General features: G+C 44.1%; 1 protein-coding gene across 2 annotated transcripts in view; it reads left to right on the forward strand.

The window, feature by feature from the left end:
- The window catches only part of heatr5b (HEAT repeat containing 5B), a 149,185-nt gene extending 128,774 nt beyond the window's left edge, over positions 1–20,411 (forward strand). For both annotated transcript variants that reach the window (XM_063039740.1, XM_063039747.1), the window contains 6 exons: positions 4,356–4,503; positions 5,841–6,113; positions 7,872–8,096; positions 11,736–11,887; positions 13,583–13,796; positions 18,772–20,411. In XM_063039740.1, coding sequence (XP_062895810.1) covers positions 4,356–4,503; positions 5,841–6,113; positions 7,872–8,096; positions 11,736–11,887; positions 13,583–13,796; positions 18,772–19,079 — 1,320 coding nt within the window. In that variant the 3' untranslated portion in view covers positions 19,080–20,411. The remainder of the gene's footprint in view (positions 1–4,355; positions 4,504–5,840; positions 6,114–7,871; positions 8,097–11,735; positions 11,888–13,582; positions 13,797–18,771) is intronic.
- The last annotated feature ends 784 nt before the right edge of the window (positions 20,412–21,195 follow it).

The raw sequence follows: 21,195 nt of genomic DNA on the forward strand, positions 1-21,195 counted from the left end.
GCTTTAAAAAAAATGCTATTGCCTTCCCTCAGTTCCTTCATCTCTGCCACATCTGTTTCCAGGATGAGATTTTCCTTTCCAGGACATCAGAGGTGTCCTTCTTTAAAGAATGGAGTTTCTCTTCTTCCACCATTTACGCTGCCCTCACCCACATCTCCTCGATTTCCCATACATCCTCGCTCACCCCAGCTTCCCGCTGCAGTAACTGAGTGTAACAGTTCCTCTTGTCCTCACCTACCATCCCATGAGCCTCCACACCATTCTCTGCCACTTCGCCATCTGCAAAGGGATCCTGCCACTAAAAACAACTTTACCTCCCTCCCCACTCTCTGCTTTCCACAGGGATCCCTCCATGATTCTCTTGTCCATTCATCCCTACCCACTAATCACCCTACCAGCACTTATCCCTGCCAAAGTGCTACATCTGCCCATTTGCCTCCTTCCTCACTTTCATTCAGGGCTCTAAACAGTCCTTCCAGGTGAGGCAACACTTCATCTGTGGTTCTGTTGTATCCAGAATGCTTGCGATGCACCCTCTTCTGCAATGGTGAATCCCATTGTAAAGCTTTGTTAAGCACCAAAAGCGGAATTTTCCTGTGGCCAAACATTTTAATTCCCATTCCCGTTCCAATATGTCGGTCCTTGGCTGCTTCTTGTGCCAAGAAGAGGCCACACTCAAGGTGGAGGAGGATCACCTTGTATTCCATCTGGGTAGCCTCCAACCTGATGGCATGAACATTCATTTCTCCTTCTGGTAAAAATACTTTTCCCTCCCCCTCCCCTCTTCTTTTCACCACTCTAGCCTATCACCTTTCCCTAGTGCTCCCCACCCCCATTTCCTTTCTCCTGTGGTCCACTCTCCTGTCCAACCAGATTCCTCTTTCTCCAGCCCTTTACCTTCCCTACCCACCTGGCTTCACCAGTCACCTTCTAGTTGTTCTTCTCCTCCCCCACCTTTTTGTTCTGGCATCTTCCCCCTTCCTTTCTAGTCCTCCAGTTAGGTGCCCATAAACAGCAGGTTCTTGTGAGAGAACACGTTCAGAACAAAATGGAGAATAAGACCATAAGACATAGGAGCAGCATTAGGCCATTTGGCCTTCATGTGTGCTGTGCCGTTCCATCACACTTGATTTATTATTCCTCTCAACTCCATTCTCCTGCCTTCTCCCCACAACCTTTGACCCCCTTAATAAGCAAGAACCTATCAATCTCCATTTTAAATATACCTCATTACTTGGCCTCCACAGCTGTCCAGCAATGAATTCCACAGATTCACCACCATCCAGCTAAAGAAATTTCTCCTCATCTCTGTTTGTAAGGGACATTATTCTATTTTGAGGCTGTGCCGTCTGGTCCTAGATTCCCCACCATAGGAAACAACCTCTCCACATCCACTCTGTGTCGATGAGGGCTCCCCAACTTGGGGTCCCCAGATCCTGCTTAATGGTATTAGTCCATGGCGTAAAAAAAGGTTGGGACCCCTGAGAAGGCCCTTTCACAATTTGATAGGTTTCAATGAGATCTTATTGGTGCTTCGAAGCATCTATTTCCCTTCTAAGTACACGTCTGCAGACCACTGTTTGCTTTCGCTGTGTTAGGAGTCAACCTGACATTGTCGGATTGTGACTATCATGGAATGTGCAAGAGCAAATTATCAGGGTGGTGCCTTAAAGCTCAGCTTAGTGAGTGTTTTGGGGGGGGTGGATTCTATAGGAAGGGTGCTGAAGAGAATTTAGTAAGGAAATTCCAATTCTTGGAGCATGAATTGCAGAGGGGCATCAACTGTGGTGAAATATGGAAATGTAGGGGCTGGGTGTAACTTTAAAAAAAAACATTACTTTGACCAGGACAGTACAGTTGATGTAGACAACATGGACTTCGCTACATCCCACAGAGAGGCTCGTCTGAAAGATTAGAGCCGGGTGGATCCAAGGAAGTGATATTGGATCCAAAGTTGGCTTGATGTAAGGAAACAATGCGATGGTGAAAAATTGTTTAAGTGATTGGAAACCTCTGACCAGTGGTATGCCACAAGGAATCTTGGTGTTTATGAGCATTTGGATATGAATTTAGGAAGAATTATAAGTATACTTGCAGATGATGAGAAAATTGGTGTTCTTGGTAGTCTTGGGTTGCAGATAAACTGGCTGGAGCAATAGCTGATTATCTTTAATCCTGATAAATATAAGGTGCTATATTCTGGGGAGGTCTGTTAGATACACAATGAAAGTTAGTGAGTATCTAGGAACAGAGAGACTTTGTACACCATGTCCACGGTGGCAACATATGCACATGGGATGCTGGCCTTATTAGTCATGAGTGTAGAATATAAGGGTATGTTAGTCTTGGTACGGGCAAGAGATTCTGCAGATGCTGGAAATCTAGAGTAACACACAAAATGCTGATCCAACTCAGCAGGTCAGGCAGCAACTACGGAAAGGAATCGAGAATCTCAGTCTAAAGTATGTTCACAATTGTAGGAAATGTGGAATGTAGGAGATTTGCAGGAAATTCACAGTGAGGTATCATGAAGAGCAGCAAGACAGGTTATGAAATTTTTTTTGAGATGTTGATTGAGGAGTAGCTGTTGATCAAGATACCTGGAAAACTTTCCTGTGCTGCTTTGCAATAATACAGTTGGCCCTCCTTATCCGTGGGTTCCACATGTGCGAATTCAACCAACCGCAGATCGGGAAAACCCAGAAGTTCTCTCTCCAGCATTTGTTGTTTGAGCATGTACAGACTTTTTTTCCTTGTCATTATTCCCTAAACAATGCAGTATAACAACTATTTACATAGCATTTACATTGTATTAGGTGTTATAAGTAATCTAGAGATGATTTAAAATACAGCCAGTCTTTAAGTTGGATTTGTACGTAAGTCAGAACAGGTACATCTGGTATTATTTAGCATCAGTTAGTCAAACGTTTGTCTTAGTATATAGTATATATTTTACTTTCCTATGCGTATAAAACACTTAAGAAACATATGTATTTCAATAATTAAACCACTGCTTTGCTTCGTAATAATTGCAGCTTTCATTGGGGCAGGGCCTTTCACATGCTCCATTATTCTCACTTTATCCTTTAAAATTGTTCCGATCGTTGACTGACTGTAGCCTAACGCTTCCAATGACTGAAGGCGTTTCACCCCTTTCCGATCGCTTTATTATTTCCACTTTATTTTCAATCGTGATTGTTTTCCATCAACAGAACAGAAACACTGCGGATTCAGCAGCAGCCGTGGGCAGCGGGTTCTGAGCTCCCCCGGGTCCTAAAGTCCACCCCCACTGAGACAAGTTAAATAAGGGACTTGAGCGTCCACATTTTTTGGTATCCGCCGGGGGGTCCTGGAGCCAATCCCCCCACGGATAAGGAGGACCGACTGTACTTTGGAAACCTGAGAGGGCAGACACATTTAAAATCTCACTTGAAAGACTAGACCACTGACAATGCTGCAGTAACTCAGGGTACTGCACTGGGTTTGTCAGCCTAGATTTAGACTCCAGTCTCCAGAATCCAACTTGAACCCATAGCTTTCTGAGGCTGACACGAATAAACCTCGGGTGGCACTAGAACTATCAAAGCTACCTTGGACGGCTCAGTAGAGTACTGGTTAGCATAATTCTATTGCAGCACCAGTGGCCATGGTTAGTAGGTTAATTGGTCACGTGGGTGTAATTGGGCAGCACAGACCCATTGTGTTGGAAGGGCCTATTACCATGTCATAACTCTTTAAAAAAAAATCTATCTATCTATCTATCTATCTATCAAGGGTAATGACCATCTACAATGACATATCCGTACTCTCCCCATGCCCCCATTCCCCCATTTCCATATCCCCCACACCCCTCCTCTAACTCCCCTGCTGACAGTCCCCCACTAGCCCCTCCCAACCAACCCCCGCCCCCCCTGTTTTATTCCAATCACCTTAAAGGTACATATGCCCTCACATATTAGCCATTTCTGCCCTGGCAAAAGGTGCTGACTGTCCATTCTATCTTTGCCTTGTATCATCTTGTACACCACTACCAAGTAACCTCTCATCCTCCTTCACTAACTCACTTAACCTATCCTTGTAAGACATGCTGTCCATTCCAGGCAGCATCCTGGTAAATCTCCTCTGCATCATCTCGAAAGATTCAACATGCTTCTTATAATGAGGCAACCAGATCACTGCATGGATTTGCTACACGTTCTCCGGTTTCCTCCTACGTTTCAAAATCGTATGGATTAGCAGGTGAATTGGTCACATGGATATAATTGGGAGGACCAGGCTCATTGGGCTGGAATGGCCCGTTACTTTGCTGTATCACTAAATAATTTTTTTTAAAATACAGTATCCTTCTATTCCAGCTGCTCATAGTTGAGCTTTTTAACGTATTGCACCGTCTTTTATTAACTTGTGGGCCTCCCTCTGTTCAACGACAAGTGACTATGGTTGTACAGCAGACAATTCGAGCTGCACAGGACCACCTTCAAGGACTGGTGAAAAAAGTTCATGGTAAGTTAGACTAAAAAATTCTGTCTGCAATCTTGTGTAATTCAAGAGTGATCGAGTGTGTTGTGTGATTGCTGGAAGATGAATATTTCATGTGTTTCAAAGGTACATTTTAATGTCAGAGAAATGTTTACAATATATATTCTGAAATGCTTTTTCTTCGCAACCATCCACGAAAACAGAGGAGTGCCCCCAAAGAATTATGACAGTTAAATGTTAGAACCCCAAAGTCCCCCTCAGCTCCCCTCCCTCCCTGCACGTAATTGGCAGCAAGCAACAGTCCCCCCCACCAGCAAAAAAAAAAGCATCAGCACCCACCACCGAGCACTCAAGTGTACAGCAAAGACACAGACTTGCAGTACCCCAAAGACTACTCATTCACCCGAATACCACAGGCTCTCTCTCTCCCTAATAAGGGAGAAAGAGGTGTCTCCGTTTCACAGCGAGGGAGAGACATAACAAACAACTCGCTGGTTTATCATAATAAAAGTCCGTTGCGGCGCTTTTTCTGAGTTCCGTGACCAAAGATCTCGGGTCTCTGGGCACACAGCCAGGGATCTTCCGACTCCCACGACACATCGATCTGCCGGGACACCGACCTTTGATCCACCCGTCTTTAGAGCCATGAAATCTTGGCCCTCCGAAGGCAAGCTAAGCTCTTAGGCTGCGTCCTTGGCATGTCAAATAACGGCCAGTCATGAAATCCCGAGAGGGGGTCCCATTCCTGCAAAGAACCAAAGCCAGTGTGTAACTCCGGGTCAGGGTCTTCAAAAGAACCCTGAAAGGGAAAAAAAGAGATATTAAAGATGGAAATAGAGCTGTTTCCGAAGATGCAAGCGAAGGAGTCGCCGTTTAGCGCCATCATGACTAAGCTCCACCCTCTTCTGCTGCTGGGGCTACGTAGAACTCCAGCTGGTGAAAACTGATCTTTAACGGGGTGTGTGTGGGGAAATGGGGAAACTGTACAGATGCAATTTATCTAGTTTTCTAATGCACGCTACTGCAAAGGTGGCAGTCTGGAGTTTACCAAGATGTGTTTTCCAGGGAAAAAACATCTGGACCATTCTTCTCCAAGGCCTTCATCTCCGTAGTCACTTGAACAGAACTGAATTGATTATTCCTGGGCACTTTTAAGCTAAAATTCCATTTCTATACTTTGTTAGCACATTTATAAGTAGTCTATTGATTAAATGAAGGAATGTTGCTCTTTTTCAGTTCTCCTCTCCCCACCCCCTTTCTCCAGGCAGGGTTAATAGCATTTCAGGGGCTGGTGTCTGGAGCTGTTGTTAATTTGTTTCAAAGCTGCTGCTTTATTTAAAGTGACTATGGTGGTCTTGTAGAGGAGGACAATGTTCCTGAGGAGGACTCGCTGACCACTCTAGGGGAAGGAGGGAAGACCGGTGGTCTGATTCCTGGTAAATCCATTGTGTTTGCTGCCCTGGAGCTGCTCATGTTCATCTTGGTACGACACCTCCCACAACTGAATCCTAAAGTGACCGACTCTCCCAGTCACGTTCTTCAAAAGACAGCACCTTTGTCGGAGGAAAGTGCCCAGCTCATTGCCATCACTGTCTCTATCCTGGCTGATTTGCCATCGCTGTGTTCTCCTTCAGGTAAGAACACCATGGTAACCAAACACGGAGATCCTCAGTTGTGTAATTATTTTTCTTCTTTAGAGATAGAGTACAATAACAGGCCCTTCCAGCCCACGAGCCCACATTACCCATGTGACTAACCCAACTGTTTCTGGGATGTGAAGGAAACCGAAGCACCCAGAGGAAACTCATGCAGTGACGAGTAGAACGTACAAACTCCTTACAGACAGAAGCAAAAGTGAATTCAGGTTGCTGGCACTGTAATAGTGTTACGCTAATCGCTACATTACTGTTAGTTTAATGTGAAATTTAACTCTTTATCATCTTTCACCTGACCTCCCTGTGTTCATAATTAAACCTAGCCTCAATTATGTATAGAACTACATACAATTTACAGCAAAGAAACCATTCAGTCCATCATGTCTGTGCTGGTATTTGTGTTTCAGCAAATCCCTTTCTGTTCTCTGCTTTTCACATTATCGTTTTCCTAGCTGTCCTTTAAACTTGTGGTTTTCACCTGAACAACTAGTTGTGGCTGTAAGTTCCACCATGTTGATTCATATAGTTTCTTTGTCTCCGGTCTTTCCCATAGGTGCAAACACTTCCTTCCACTTTTTAAAAAAAATATGTTAATAATCTTGTTAGGTCCCTTGAGCCTTCTGAGGAAAGAATCTCCAATCTGGGGTTTCAAGTGCATAAGCACTTGATTTCATAAAATCCTTAAATCCTTTCCGAACCTCCTCTAACATTACTGTTTGCACAGTAATCAAAGTGTGGTCAAACTAGCTGAGTCACCTATGGAAACTAGAATTCCTCTGCAAAGAAGTTGTAAAGGGGCTGCATGATAACAAAGCTGTCAGTGTAATGCTACAACAGAGCCAGCAAACCAAGTTCAGTTGTGCCTTATCAGTAAGGAGTTTGTACGTTTTCCCCATGACGTGGGTTTCATCTGGGTGCTCTGGTTTCCTCCCACATTGAAAAGACATATAGGTTAGTAGGTTAATTGGGTGGCACGGGCTCATTGGTCTGATTCTATATATCTCTAAACAAAATAAGACAATAAATAATAATCTCCTGTAATTTATGAACCCACCAGAGTATAATGCACCATGTTTTAGATCATGATGGAGCACCTGACTGAATTATAGGCTCCAGTCTGGAGCAGAGCTCCAAAGTGACCTGATAACGAGACAAACTGGCTATCACAGAACCTCAGCTTTCACTTTAATAGTGAAGACTGAGCAAATTCTTTTGACAGTGTAAGCCATCTATATCAATCTTCTGCTCAATGGTCTGATATACTACTGTATGAAATTCTGATACTTGGGGGAAAAGAAACAATTCAGTTGGATTGTTGCCCTGTTACTCATTTAAATCAATGATAACTTTCCATAACATCTTTGCAAACTGAGGGGTTGGTAGCTGTAGGCAGTAATGTTCCAGTTGATTTCAGTTATTAACCTTTGTTATTTCTTTGGATAGAAATATTTTAAGGATGATTTTGCTGTCTTGACCTGATTTTACTCAGCAAAATTAGGCACTTTAAAATGTTGTTTATCTCCACATCAGTCAGTCTTTTGGGCCGAGGCCCTTCATCAGGACTGGAAAGGAAAGGGGACGAAGTCAGGATAAGAAGGGGGGAGGAGTCCAAGCTTGAAGGTGATAGGTGAGAACTGGTGAGGGAGGAGGTGGTAGATGGGTGGGGTTAGGGGGATGAAGTGAATAGCTGAGAGGTGATAGGTTTACTAATGGCTTGTATTGGTTCCATTTTCACAGGAAGTATGACGGTACTCCCCACAATTCTTTTCCTGATCACGGGTGTGTTGCGAGAGACGGCTATGAATTCAACTGGTAGCCACATGTCAGTCCCAGCCAGTGCAGCCTTGCAGGGCATCAAAACCATCATCACTTCTCCACTGGCCAAATCAGATCAAATCCAAAAACAGTGGAAAAATCTCATCTGCAGCTCGTTGGCTTCCATCTTGGAATATTCCAAACCAGGTAGGACATGTAAACAAACAAACAACAACACACTTCAAAGTTGCTGGTGAACGCAGCAGGCCAGGCAGCATCATGTAACGTGGAATGAATTAGATTCCTCAGACTTTGCCACACAAGTTGATAGGGTGTTTAAGGAGGCATATGGTGTGTTGCATTCATTAGCTGGGAGATTGAGTTCAGAGAAAAGCCCTCACTCACTCAACCTTTCCTTATAAGGCATATCCTCTAATCCAGACAGCATCCTGAGCTAGAAGGTGAAGGGTGAAGCCGGATGGGTAGGAAAGGTAAAGGGCTGAAGAAGAGGGAATCTGTTAGGAGAGGATAGTGGACCGTAGGAGAAAAGGAATTCGTTGCCACAGGCAGCTGTGAAGGTCAAACCTTTACATATATTTAAGGCAGGGATTGATAGAATCTTGATTGGTCAGAGCATGAAGGGATACGGGGAGAAGGCAGGATATTGGGGCTAGGAGATATGATGAAGTGGCAGAGCAGACCCGATGGGCCAAACGGTCTAATTCTGCTTCTCTATCTTATGGAAGGAGGAGGGGTACTGGGACAGGTGATAGGCAGGTGAGAAGAATTAAGAGGCCAGAGTGGGGAATAGAAGAAGAGGAGAGGAGAGGGAATGTTTTTTTTTAACCAAGGGAAGAAATGGATGTTCATGCCATCAGGTTGGAGGCAACCCAGACGGAATATAAGCTGATCCACCTCCACCCTGAAGGTGGCCTCATCTTTGCACAACATGGACCAACATGTCGGAATGGGAATTAAAATGTTTGGCCGCCAGAAAGTTCTGCTTTTGGTGGATGGAGAGGAGGTGCTCGACAAAGCAGCTCCCCCAATTTATGATGGGCCTCACTAATGTAGAGGAGGCCGCACCAGGAGAACCGGGTACAAAAAGTGGCCCCAGCAGACTCTGGTGAAGTGTTACCTCACCTGGAAGGACGGTTTGGGGCCCTGAATGGAGGTGAGGGAGGAGGTGAATGGGCACTTTGGCCACTTCCAGGGACAAGAGAATGGAGGGAGATTGTTGCGGAGGGTGATGTGTTGGGTGGGGTGGTAGGTGTGGACAAGAGGAACAGTATCACTGTTAAGATGGCGGGAAGATGGGTGAACATGGATATTTGGGAAATGGAGGAGATGTGGGAGAAGGCAGCATCGATGGTAGAGGAAGAGAAACTATGTTCTTTGAAGAAGGGGGACATCTCTGATGTTCTGGAATGGAAAGCTGCATAATGGGAACAGATGAGGCAGAGATGAAGGAACTGAGAAAAGGGAATAACATTTTTGCAGGAGGCAGGGTGGGAAGAGGTATAGTCAAGATAGCTGTGGAAATTTGTAGGATTATAAAAGATGTCGATTAACAGTTTGTCTCCAGAGATGGAGAAAGGGGAGGGGGGTATCAAATGGACCAGGTGAATTTAAGGGCAGGGTTGAAGTTGGAGGCAAAATTGATAAGCTCAGTGTGGTGCATGAAGTAGCACCAATGCAATTGACAGCCAGCACCTTTTTCTCAGGGTGGAGATGGTTAATATGAGAAGGCATAATCTTAAGGTGATTGGAGGAAATTATAGGAGGTTGTCAGAGGTAGTTCTTTTACACAGAGTGGTGGGTGCATGGAACGCAATGCCAGGGGTGGTGGTAGAGGCAGATATATTAAGGGCATTTAAGAAACTCCAAGACAAGCACGTGGATGAAAGAAAAATGGAGGACAGGGTTATATTGATCTTTGGGTGGATTAAAAGTTTGGCACAACATTGTAGGCCAAGGGGCCTGTACTATTCAGAACTATTCTATGTTCTATGACGCCATGTGTGAAGGGCTCTCTGAGAATGACAAATCCTTTTTCATTTCAACATCTATCAGATGACTGCAGCCGGCCACTTCCCCTCAAGTGTGCTTTGAGAGGGAGATGTTTCAGGTGAGCAGAGGGATGAAGTATGGAGAAAAATGTGGCAATAATTACATCTCATTCACAACGGGTGGGGAAACTTGTCAAGCATTAATATTCAGGGTTAATATTTAGCCAATAAACATAGATTAGTTTTTAAACACAAGCCAAGTATTTTTTTTCGAGATACAGCATGGTAGCAGGCCTTTCTGGCCCAACAAGCCCGCGCCACCATATACATCTATGTGACTAATTAACGCATGTCTTTGGAATGTGGGAGGAAACCAGAGCATCTGGAGGAAGCCTACATGGAGAACGTACAAACTCCTTGCAGACAGTGGCGGAATTAAATCCTGGTCATTGGCTCTGTAAAGGTGTTACACTAATCACTACACTACCGTGCCTCTGCTAGAAGTATATCCACTTTGGATCATTGTTTGGACACAGCCCTCCCCAGCCAGGTGATTTCTCAATGCGAACCAGTTGAATACCACTACCTTTGATGATATATGGCCCTGAGCCGCACATCTCAGCACTGGGAACAGACAAGTCCTACATTTATCAGAATCTTGATTACTCCACGGTTGGCATTTAAGAGCAAAAGGATTGCAAGGGAAGAAATTGGTCTTCTGGAAGATCACAATGGTAATCCATGGATGGAACCAAAAGAGTTGGGGGAGATTTTAAATGCATATTTTACATTTGTATTTACTCAGGAGATGGACACACACTCTATAGAAATGAGGCAAAACGGCATCAACTTCATGCACTCTATACAGATTACAGAAGAAGAGGTGTTTGCTATCTTGAGGCAATTTAGGGTGGATAAATTTCCAGAGCCTCACAAGGTGCTCCCTCGGACCCTGCAGGAGGCAAGTGCAGAAATTGCTGGGGTCCTAGCAGAGATATTTAAATCATCCTTAGCGACAGGTAAGGTGCCGGAGGATTGGAGAATAGCTAGTGTTGTTCCACCGTTTAAGAAAGGCTCTAAATAAACCAGGAAATTATAGGCCAGTGAGCCTGACATCAGCAGTGGGAAGGTTATTGAAAGGTATTCTAAGAAACTGATTATGAGTATTTGGATAGACATGGTCTGATTCAGGATAGTCAGCAAGGCTTTGTGCGTGCCTGCGAACTCAACTTCAACATTTAAGAGGTTTGGATTGATATATGGATGGTATGGATATGGAGGGCAATGATGGGAGTAGGCAGTTTGAATGGCTCCACGTGGACTAGATGGGCCGAATGGCCTGTTTCTATGTAGTACTTTCTATGACTCATGACATTTGTATACTGCTGGGCAGCATGGCAATGGAGTAGTTGGCACACTGCTTTACAGGACCAGCAACCTGGGCTCAATTCCCACTGCTATTTGTAATGAGTTTGTATGTTCTCCCCATGACCACGTGGGTTTCCTCAAGGTGCTCCTGTTTCCTCCCACATTCGAAAGACCGGTAAGTTAGGGTAGTAAGTTGTGGGCATGATATGTTGGCACCAGAAGTGTGGCGACACTTGTGGGCTGCCCCCAGCACGTGCTCAGAATGTGTTGGTTGTTGACACAAACAAAGCGTTTCACTGTATGTTTCGATGTGCATGTGCAAGCTTAATCTAATCTACTGTAATTTGTGCAAAATAGTGTCTGATTCCTGTTCTCAGTAAAACAATTGGTGTGAAGGTGAGTGTTGTGTCATCTGCCCCCAGATTCATCTGTGAATTCCATAACATGATGCTCTATTCCTGTGTTTCAGATGAAACAAAATCGAGTGCAAATGAGGTGAGCATGCTGACAGCAATCGCCCTCTTCCTTTTGTCTGCCAGCAACGAGGTGGTTGGCATTTCTTCACTGCAGAATGGCTGCATCGCGAGATTCAGAAGTGCATTAAATTCCAGTGACCCCTGGGTAAGGCACTTCACCAGCCTCATTCTCGCAATGTATGTTAATCTCTCTGTCTGGAGAGGAAGTAATGCTTCGTTCTGATGGAACTATTCCCAAATTAGATTCTGTTCCGGCTTGACTCTGTGAACACCATTCCTTGGTCTTTTAATTGCTGATATTCGTGTTGCTCCTGCATCTCATTTGTAAGCTAGAGCGCTAAGCTAGGTGGAGACATGGAAGGACGGACACGCAGATATGCGAACAGGCGCACTCTCACTCTTCTACCACATACCTAACCTGTCAGAGTGTCTGGTTCATGGCACATTGTGATGAACCAGAAACCAAAGGTATGCTCCAAAGCCATGGTGAAGATGCTTAGCTCTCCACCATGTCTTCCTACCCTGGCACTCACTTGGAAGAATTCAAATGTATATAAATGAATGAAGTGCTGTTTGTCCCAGAGTGAGCTTTTAAGTTCATCCTAACTAGCCACCAAGATGGCCCACAACCTCCTTGTTCAGTGCCGGTCTCTGCCCTGACATTGCCCTCACTGATGCAAGATCCTCAGCCAAGGCCACCTTTCCAACTTGCTGCTCAGTCTCTTCCCCACCATGCTGCCTTTCTTTTGCTTCTTCACTCTTCCACCACCCGCCACAGTTTCATTTCTCATCTTTCTCCCCATCCTTAGTCTCCACACACTTCCGTTCCTTGCCCTCCATTTCCTACCATCTTTAATTCTTCATGTTGCCATTTCTGTCTCTTTCCCCAAATCCATATTCAAGTCCAGGCACAATCCTAAAACACCTCAAGCAGAAGTTCAGCTTCCTACATATTGTTTTCTCTGTTTCGAATGAAAACGTGAACTATTGAACTATTTTGCTCTCAACATGTTGGGTGGCCATCTTGCAGCACCAGCCATCAGGGTTCAATTCGTACCACCCTCTGTAAGGAGGTTGTGCATTCTCCCCACGCCTACACAGTTTTCACCAGGTGCTCCAGTTTCCTCCCACATCCCAAACACTTATGGGTTAGTAAGTTTTGGGTCTGCTTTGGTGATGGTGGAACAATGGCAATACTTCTGGGCTGGCCCAGCACTTCCTCAGACTGCATTGATCATTGACATAAATGAGACATCTCACTATGTTTCAATGTACATGTGACAAATAAAGTTAATCCCTATCTTTAAATTTCATTTCCTGTTTTTGTTTTTTATTTATAAAAGCATTGTAATGGACCCTTTCAATCCAATGAGTCTGCACCACCCAATTGCACCCATGCTAACCTACTTACCAGTATGTCTTTGGAATGTGGGAGGAAACCCAAGAATCTAGGGGAAACCCATGCGGTCAAGGGGAGAATCTGCAAACTCGTTGCAGAGGAGAAGAAGAATAGCCCTTAACTCGGCAGTGGAGTTATCGGGGCACAGTCACGATGGTGTTTCCGTAGCAAGCTATTCTTGTTTTCACGAGGCCGAGTTGCTAGCTCGATGCTCAATCCGACTTGGATTTGAACTCGGGAACCTTCGCTCCGGAGTCCGGCACTGATATTATTGCACCACCAAGCGGGACTAAACTCCTTGCAGACTGTGGTGGGATTGAACGCGGTCGCTGGCGCAGTAACGCTCTTCGGCCAGCCGCTGAGCAACCATGCTGCCCCCATAAATGTGTATACAACTTGATATTCCAGAATAATGCCCAATGGCTCTTCTGTCCTCTGTAGGTTCAACAGAAATGTTACCAGCTTCTGCTCTCAGTGTTCCAGCAGCCAAACCGAGCGCTCTCCACCCCGTACATCCATGCCTTGGCTCCTCTGGTGGTTGAGAAGCTAAAAGCTGTGGAGAATCAGAAACCGATCAATAGCGCTGAACTCCAGGCAGTACAAGAGGGAATCAAAGTGCTTGAGACCCTGGTAAACCTTGGAGAGGAACAAAACAGTAAGTGGATCCCTCCTGTAAAATGGCCTCTGAGTTGTCAGTCAGACCCTGGCGTTAAAACAGGCACCTCAAACAAAAAGAACTTGCATGTTTAGCAACAATAAACAAGAGATTCTGCAGATGCTGGAAATCCAGAGTAACATACTCAAAATGTTGGAGGAATTCCACAGGTCAGGCAACATCTATGGAGAGGAATAAACAGTTGAAGTTTCAGTCCTTTATTAGGACTGGAAGGGAATGGGGAAGAAGCCAGAATAAGAAGGTGGAGGAGGGAAAGGAGTACAAGATGGGAGGTGATAGGTGAAGCCAAGTGAGGGGGAAGCTAGATGGGTGGGAGAGTCATTGAATCTTGCAGCACAGAACAGGTACTTTTGACCAGCAAGTATTCAACTGCATTTTTCAATTTCCACAGTGATCAGAAATCCAGAAGTAATTCACAGATGAAGGACATTAAGTGGTCCAGAAGATATAGTAGATCAGATTTAACTGATGTGTTCTGTTTAAGGAATCAATATTGACCTTCATTCAGTCCTGCGTGGATTTATGTATACTTCTACTTGCTGCTGAGGCCGATTGGTCCTCAGTTTAATATTAGTCTCGTCCAAAAGCTGAGTACTTCCAATGTGCAGTATTGCCAGTGCTGGTACTGAGGTGACACTCTAGATTGGATGCACTAAATTCAGGCTCTTACCTCAGTCAGGTAACCCATCTATTCATTCTTTAACCGATCTTAGATGCTTAGGTTTTTGGCCATGGGTCTGATCTGAAAGAGCGTGTTCAGGCTGAGAAATGCTCATCAATAAACACATTATTCTGCAGATGCAGGAAGTACTGGAGAAACTCAGCAAGTCAGGCAGCATCAATGGAGGCGAATAAGCAGTCGATATTTGGGCTGAAACCTTCAGTGTTGATGAAGGATCTCGGCCTGAAACATTGACATAGATGCTACCCGACTTGCTGAGTTCCTCCAGCAGTTCGTCTGCTGCTCAATATTTACAGCCTCTGTAGAATCTCTTGTGTTTATAATGCCCATCCCTTTCTTCCTCATCTGTCCATGTGAAATGCCTTAAAGCCATCCTTGTTGTTTGCTACACTCATTGCCTTACAAGTATTTGTCACACCAGCTGCTTTACAAGTTTCATCCAGTGCACTGAGTTTTTTTCATTCTGTCTGGGAGCAATGCTTGAAACTGCTGGATGCTACGTCTTTGAGCTTTCATTCTTCCTATCACTTGGTGCCTGATCTGTTCTTCAACATGGGTTGCACCTGAACCCAAGGGGGACCAATATTCTCATGGGCAGGTTTGTTAGCACTGTTGGGGAGGTTTTAAACTAATTTGGCAAGGGGATGGGAGCTGGGGTGAAGGGATTCAGGATAGGATGGATGGCAAAAAAGCTAAGATTGCAGTCAGACTGTCAGGAAGGGCAGGCAGATGATACGATAAAATTGCATCCAGCAGGGATGTAGAATCAAAATGGGTAGCAAATATAGTTCTCAAAGTGTTTTATTTCAATGTACAGAGTATAAGAAATAAGGTGGATAATCTTGTTACACTTTTACAGATTGTCAGGTATGATGTTGTGGCCATCACTGAATCGTGGCTGAAGGATGGTTGTAGTTGGTGTTACGTACCCCGTAACTGGGTTGCCAAACCAGCAGAAATGGACCACTTAGTTGGAGTCTGGATTACTGGAACTAAGAAAGTCTTATTAAAGAAATAAGTAACACAGTACTCTAATCGTAAGGATATGGATGCAACAGATTAGCAATGATAAAACACACATGTACACAGAACTAGAGTAATAGGAATCAATCAAGCTCTACCGCAGTCTAGGGGTAAAATGATCAGTCTCAAGTGACGCAGAGTTCAGTTCAACTTAGTACAGTTCGCAGTAATTGCTGTTGTGCCATTGGAGAGAGAGAGAGAATATGCAAATCTGATTCAGACAGACCTTTATTCTTCGCAGTTAGCTTTCGGGCGAGCCCTTTTAATGTCTTCTGTGGTCACCGACTGTGACCCCTCTGTTCCGGATACGACCGTTCTTCCACAGTGAACCCGGCACTCAGGCAAGGGCGGACACACACACCAGGTTCCCGCCGATCGTACCTTTTCACCCTGTGCGTCTATGGTCGGTTCCCGCGACCAGACCTCCAAACTCTCGCCTACTTGTGGGGGCACACTGCTTTTCCAGGGTCTTGTGATTTCGTGGTGTCTGTTTTGCCTTAGCGAACCTGTTCTTTTTATCCCCCTGCTGGGGTATCGCCTGTCCATCAAACTTCAAACAGTTCAAGTTCAAAGCAACCGGTCTGTCAATACTCTTAATTGTGTTTCGTTTCCGTTACCTCTCTCTCCTCTCTCATTAACATTTTGAACGCTTCTCCATTGTCTCCCTTATCTCTCTCATCAGTATCAATCTTATGATAACTTGGTTTTTCGTCACATTGGGAGCTGAATGTCCAAGGTTACACGTTGTATTGGAGGGATAGCAAGGTAGACAGAAGGGGTGGCATGGCTGTGCTGGTAAAGAATAGCATCAAATCATTAGAAAGATGTGACATAGGATCAGATGATGTTAAATCCTTGTGGGTTGAGTTAAGAAATTGCAAGAATAAAAGTTCTCTGATGGCAGTTATATACAGGCTTCCAAACAGTAGTTGGGATGTGGACTACAGATTACAATGGGAAATTGAAAAGGCATATCAAAAGGGCAATGTTATGATTGTCATGGGAGATTTTAACATGCAGGTAGATTGGGAAAATCAGGTTGGTAATGGATCTCAAGAGTGAATTTGTTGAATGCCTAGATGGCTTTTTTGAGCAGTTTGTTGTTGAGCCTATGAGGGGATCAGCTACACTGGACTGGGTATTATGTAATGAACCGGAGGTGATTAGGGAGCTTAAGGTAAAGGAACCCTTGGGAGACAGTTCACTTTCTCCCTATCAAATTTCAAGTTGAACTCAATCATATTGTGATCACTGTGGTATGAGAGAGGAGTTGACCAAAGTAAATTGGAAGGAGATGCTGGCAGGGATCACAGCAGAGCAGCAATATCCTGAGTTCCTAGGAAAAATGAGAAAGGTACAGGATGGATGTATTCCAAAAACAAAGAAATACTCAAATGGCAAGATAGTACAACCGTGGCTGACAATGGAAATAAAAGTTAATGTAAAGGCAAAAGAGAGGGCATACAAGAAAGCAAAAATTAGCAGGAAGATATAGGATTGGGAAGCTTTTAAAAACCTACAGAAAGTAGCTAAAAGGATCATTAGGAAGGAAAAGATGAAATATGAAAGCAAGCTAGCAAACAATATCAAGGTGGATAGAAAAAAGCTTTTTCAGGTATCTTTAAAAAAAAAAGAGAAATGAGAGTGGATATAGGACTGCTAGAAAATTAGGCCAGAGAAATAATAACAGGGGCAAGGAGATGGCAGATGAACTAAATGAGTATTTTGCATCAGTATTCACTGTGGAAGACACTAGCAATGTTCCAGATGCTGAAGGGTGTGAGGGAAGAGAAGTGAGTGCAGTTACTATTACAAAGGAGGTGGTGCTCAAAAAGCTGAAAGACCTACAGGTACACAAGTCACCCGGACCTGATGAACTGCACCCTAGGGTTCTGAAAGAGGTAGTGGTGGAGATTGTGGAGGCATTAGTAATCATCTTTCAAGAAGCATTGGACTCTGGAATGGTGCCAGCGGACTGGAAAATTGCAAATGTCACTCCACTCTTTAAGAAAGGATGGAGGCAGCAGAAAGGAAATTACAGACTAGTTAGCCTGACCTCAGTGGTTGGGAAGATTTGGAGTTAATTGTTATGGAGTACTTGGTGACACAGGACAAGATAGGACTAAGTCAGCGTGGTTTCCTTAAGGGAAAATCTTGCATGACAAACCTGTTGGAGTTCTTTGAGGAGATTACAAGTAGTATAAGTTTCAGATACTTTCAGCAAGGAAATGTATTGTTTTACTGATGTTACTGGTTAATTGGCATCTAAGCAATTGGAGAGTAATACCATTATCAAATGTGGCACAGTAAATGGATGGGGTGAAGACATGCAGTGTGAGGAGGTGGAGGTACTGCTGCTCGGGATATTGGGGGACATCATCGTGACACACACTGCTGCTCGGGATATTGGGGGACATCATCGTGACACACACTGCTGCTCGGGATATTGGGGAACATCAACGTGACACACGCTGCTGCTCGGGATATTGGGGAACATCAACGTGACACACGCTGCTGCTCGGGATATTGGGGAACATCAACATGACACACACTGCTGCTTGGGATATTGGGGAACATCAACGTGACACACATTGGAGGAGCTCAGTGGGTCTGGCAGCACCTATGGAGGGAAATGGACAGACAATATTTTAGGTTGAGACCTTTCACCTGGACTCTCATACGATATCCTATCAATATAGAATTTTGATGTTGCTCCAAATTCCAGCATTTGCAGTCTCTTGCATCTCCAAACAAGATGTGCATTATTGTATTAATTGTAAGGAACTTTAACCTAGAAACAAGAAGTAGTGCAGTGAAACAAGGAAGATGCATTCAAGACATTACGTGTGAGCCATTGAAGGAATTCAAGGATTTTCTGTTAGGATGAGAGAAAGTAAGCCAAGTAGGCTGGATATCCTGTATATGTACTGTTCGGAATTCAGAGTTCAATTCTAGCCCCAACAGAAAAGGAGTTTGTACATTCTCCCCATGAAACGCTTGGGTTTCCTCTGGGTGCTCCGGTTTCCACCCACAGTCCAAAGACATATTGGTTAGTAGGTTAATTGATCATTGTAAATTATCCTGTGATTAGGCTAGAGTTAAATAGATGGGTTGGTGGGCAGTGTGGCTCGTTGGGCAAGAAGGGCCTGTCCTGCGCTGTATTTCTAAATAAGTGAATAGTATGTTTTTCCATGTATACTCTACTGAAAAGCTTAATGGAACTAATGAAAGCCTTCTCTTGCTACTTAGGACCCCAGTTGCTTGCACTTTTGGTTCCCACCCTTATCTCGTACCTGCTGAGTGAGAAGACTTTCAACTCTGCTCCCAAGACCTCCAAGGGTCTTCACGAAGTGGCGCTGCAGGATCTCATGCGCATCGGTCCTCTCTACCCTGGTGCTTTCAAGGCAGTGATGGGAGCAGCTCCCGAACTGAAATCAAAGCTGGAGGCAGCAATCCGTGCCAGCCAAGCCAGCTTGCAAGCTAAGGCTGCTGCCCAGCAGATGAAGCCAACTGTGCAAGCTGCACCTACCATCAAACTGAAGACGAGTTTCTTCTGAAAAGTGGAGATACTTTCAGAGACTTGAAAATCCACTAAACTCTTCCACCTTCCTTTCCTTGCCGTCAAAGTGAGAAATGGCTCTCTTGGTGTCTTATGTACAGGTTTATGGTTTTGGTTAGGAATGTACATTGTTCAAGAAAAATAAAAATATTGGATTTATTGGTCAAAAACTGCATGTATAGGAATCACTCAATTATCTCCCAAGATATATCATGTTAAGAAAATCATTGTAATTGTTTTGCATTTACACAGATGAGTCTTCCTCTATGAACTTCAATCCTCATTAGTCTAGTTAAATTACCTGGATCATTGCAAACTCTCCTTGTAAAAATAATAATTCAAAGTTTTGGCGTGTATTCCATATGTGCTGTTGTTGGTTCTGTTCCTGCCAGTAACTAAAAATTTACAATTTTTAACTTATTTTAAAAAAAAATCAGCAATAGCATATTTCACCATAGTAGTTGTACTGCATTTACTCAAGTTGTGCATGATGTTTTCCTAAGGGGTTATCTGTCGGTGAGTCTTCAAGTGGCTGTAGAGGCTGATCTGAGATTCACATATTCTGGTGCAGTCCGAGATGTTAGGGTGGATTCCCTTCATGGAGAATGCCTGTGTGTGACTTTGTTTAATATGGTGAGGCTGACACACAGACAGTCATCACATGGTCCTTGACAGATTGGGGTCAGGATCCAGTGACATGAAGTGCAAGATGACTGCGGGCCTTTCACTGCTTCAGCCTTCCTCCATCTTTACTGCCGTGGTGATGTGTCATCATCTTACGTCAACTCCATTGTTGAGGTCTGGGTTGGATTTCTCTTTGTCTGGAACCTCCCTCTTGACCTTACCGCCATGGATGTCCTTAGCAGGAGCTAAGTGCCAGATGGCTGAACTCCAGGTGGCATTGCTGAACCTCAGGAACTCACAAGACTCTCCACCATGACAAGGTAAAGATCCTCAGAGAAGAATTTCACCATAAACTTTTACATATCCATTCAATTGTCATTTGTACTGTATCTGCTGAAAGCCTGAAGATATCTATTAGCTTCAGTCTCACCCAGAAATCCAGAGGAATAAATGCAGACAATGCAATTTCTCAATGTATTGGTAACTCAAGTTGAATTGAATCTGGAGTTAGTGGCCAGGTTATTAGGTACAGGAGTGGAACATGATGTGGTCTTCTGCTGCTGCCAATCTACTTCAAGGTTCTACATTTTATGCATTCAGGGATATGCATCTGCACACCACTGCTGTAACACGTCATTATTTGAGTTACTGTTGTCTTTCTGTCAGCTTGAACCAGTCTAGCCATTGTCCTCTGATCTCTCACATCAGCAAGGCATTTATACCCACAGAACACTGGAATCTTTTGGGTTTTTTTGCACCATTCTCTGTGAACTCTAGAGACTGTTGTGCGTGAAAATCCCAGGAGGAGTCTGAGATACTCAAACCACCCCATCTGGCACCAACATCATTCAATGGTCAAAGTGACATAGGTCACGTTTCTTTCTGATTCTGATGTTTGGTCCAAACAGCGACTGACTTTCTTGACAATGTCTCCATGCTTTTATGCATTGATGTGCTGCTATATGATTAGCTGATTAGATATTTGCATTACCAAGCAGGTGTACCTTATAAAGTGGCCACTGATATTTAACACTCAGTTGTCCTTTAAGGTGATTAAATGATGGAAGGTAACTGTCAAAAGCTTGAAATAAAAATGACGTGCATTTATAATCTAATGTCACAGTAATTTCAAAAGCAGAACACAAATGGAGGCATCATTACAATGAACTGTGCAGGGAGTCAGCAATGGAGAAAGATAGACATATCAGAGAGTTGCAGTGCTGAGTATACTCATCCATGGGAAGGAGTGAAGCCATGAGACTTGGAGGAAAGTACAAGAATACTGATACCAAGCATCTGCTGAACTGCCTGACAAATCCTAATCTTGAGCAACACCACAAACTAACCCTATTCACATCCCTAAACCTGGGAAACACCCCTTAAGCCAAAGCATTTCCATTAAGTCTAAGCCCTTCCACCAAATACCCCTTGACCCTAAGCAACACCACCTAACTAACTCTCAGCGCCCTCCAATTTCACCCCATACACGC

This window comes from Mobula hypostoma, chromosome 2 (genome assembly GCF_963921235.1).
Source record: "Mobula hypostoma chromosome 2, sMobHyp1.1, whole genome shotgun sequence".
Taxonomy (NCBI): Eukaryota; Metazoa; Chordata; class Chondrichthyes; order Myliobatiformes; family Myliobatidae; genus Mobula; species Mobula hypostoma.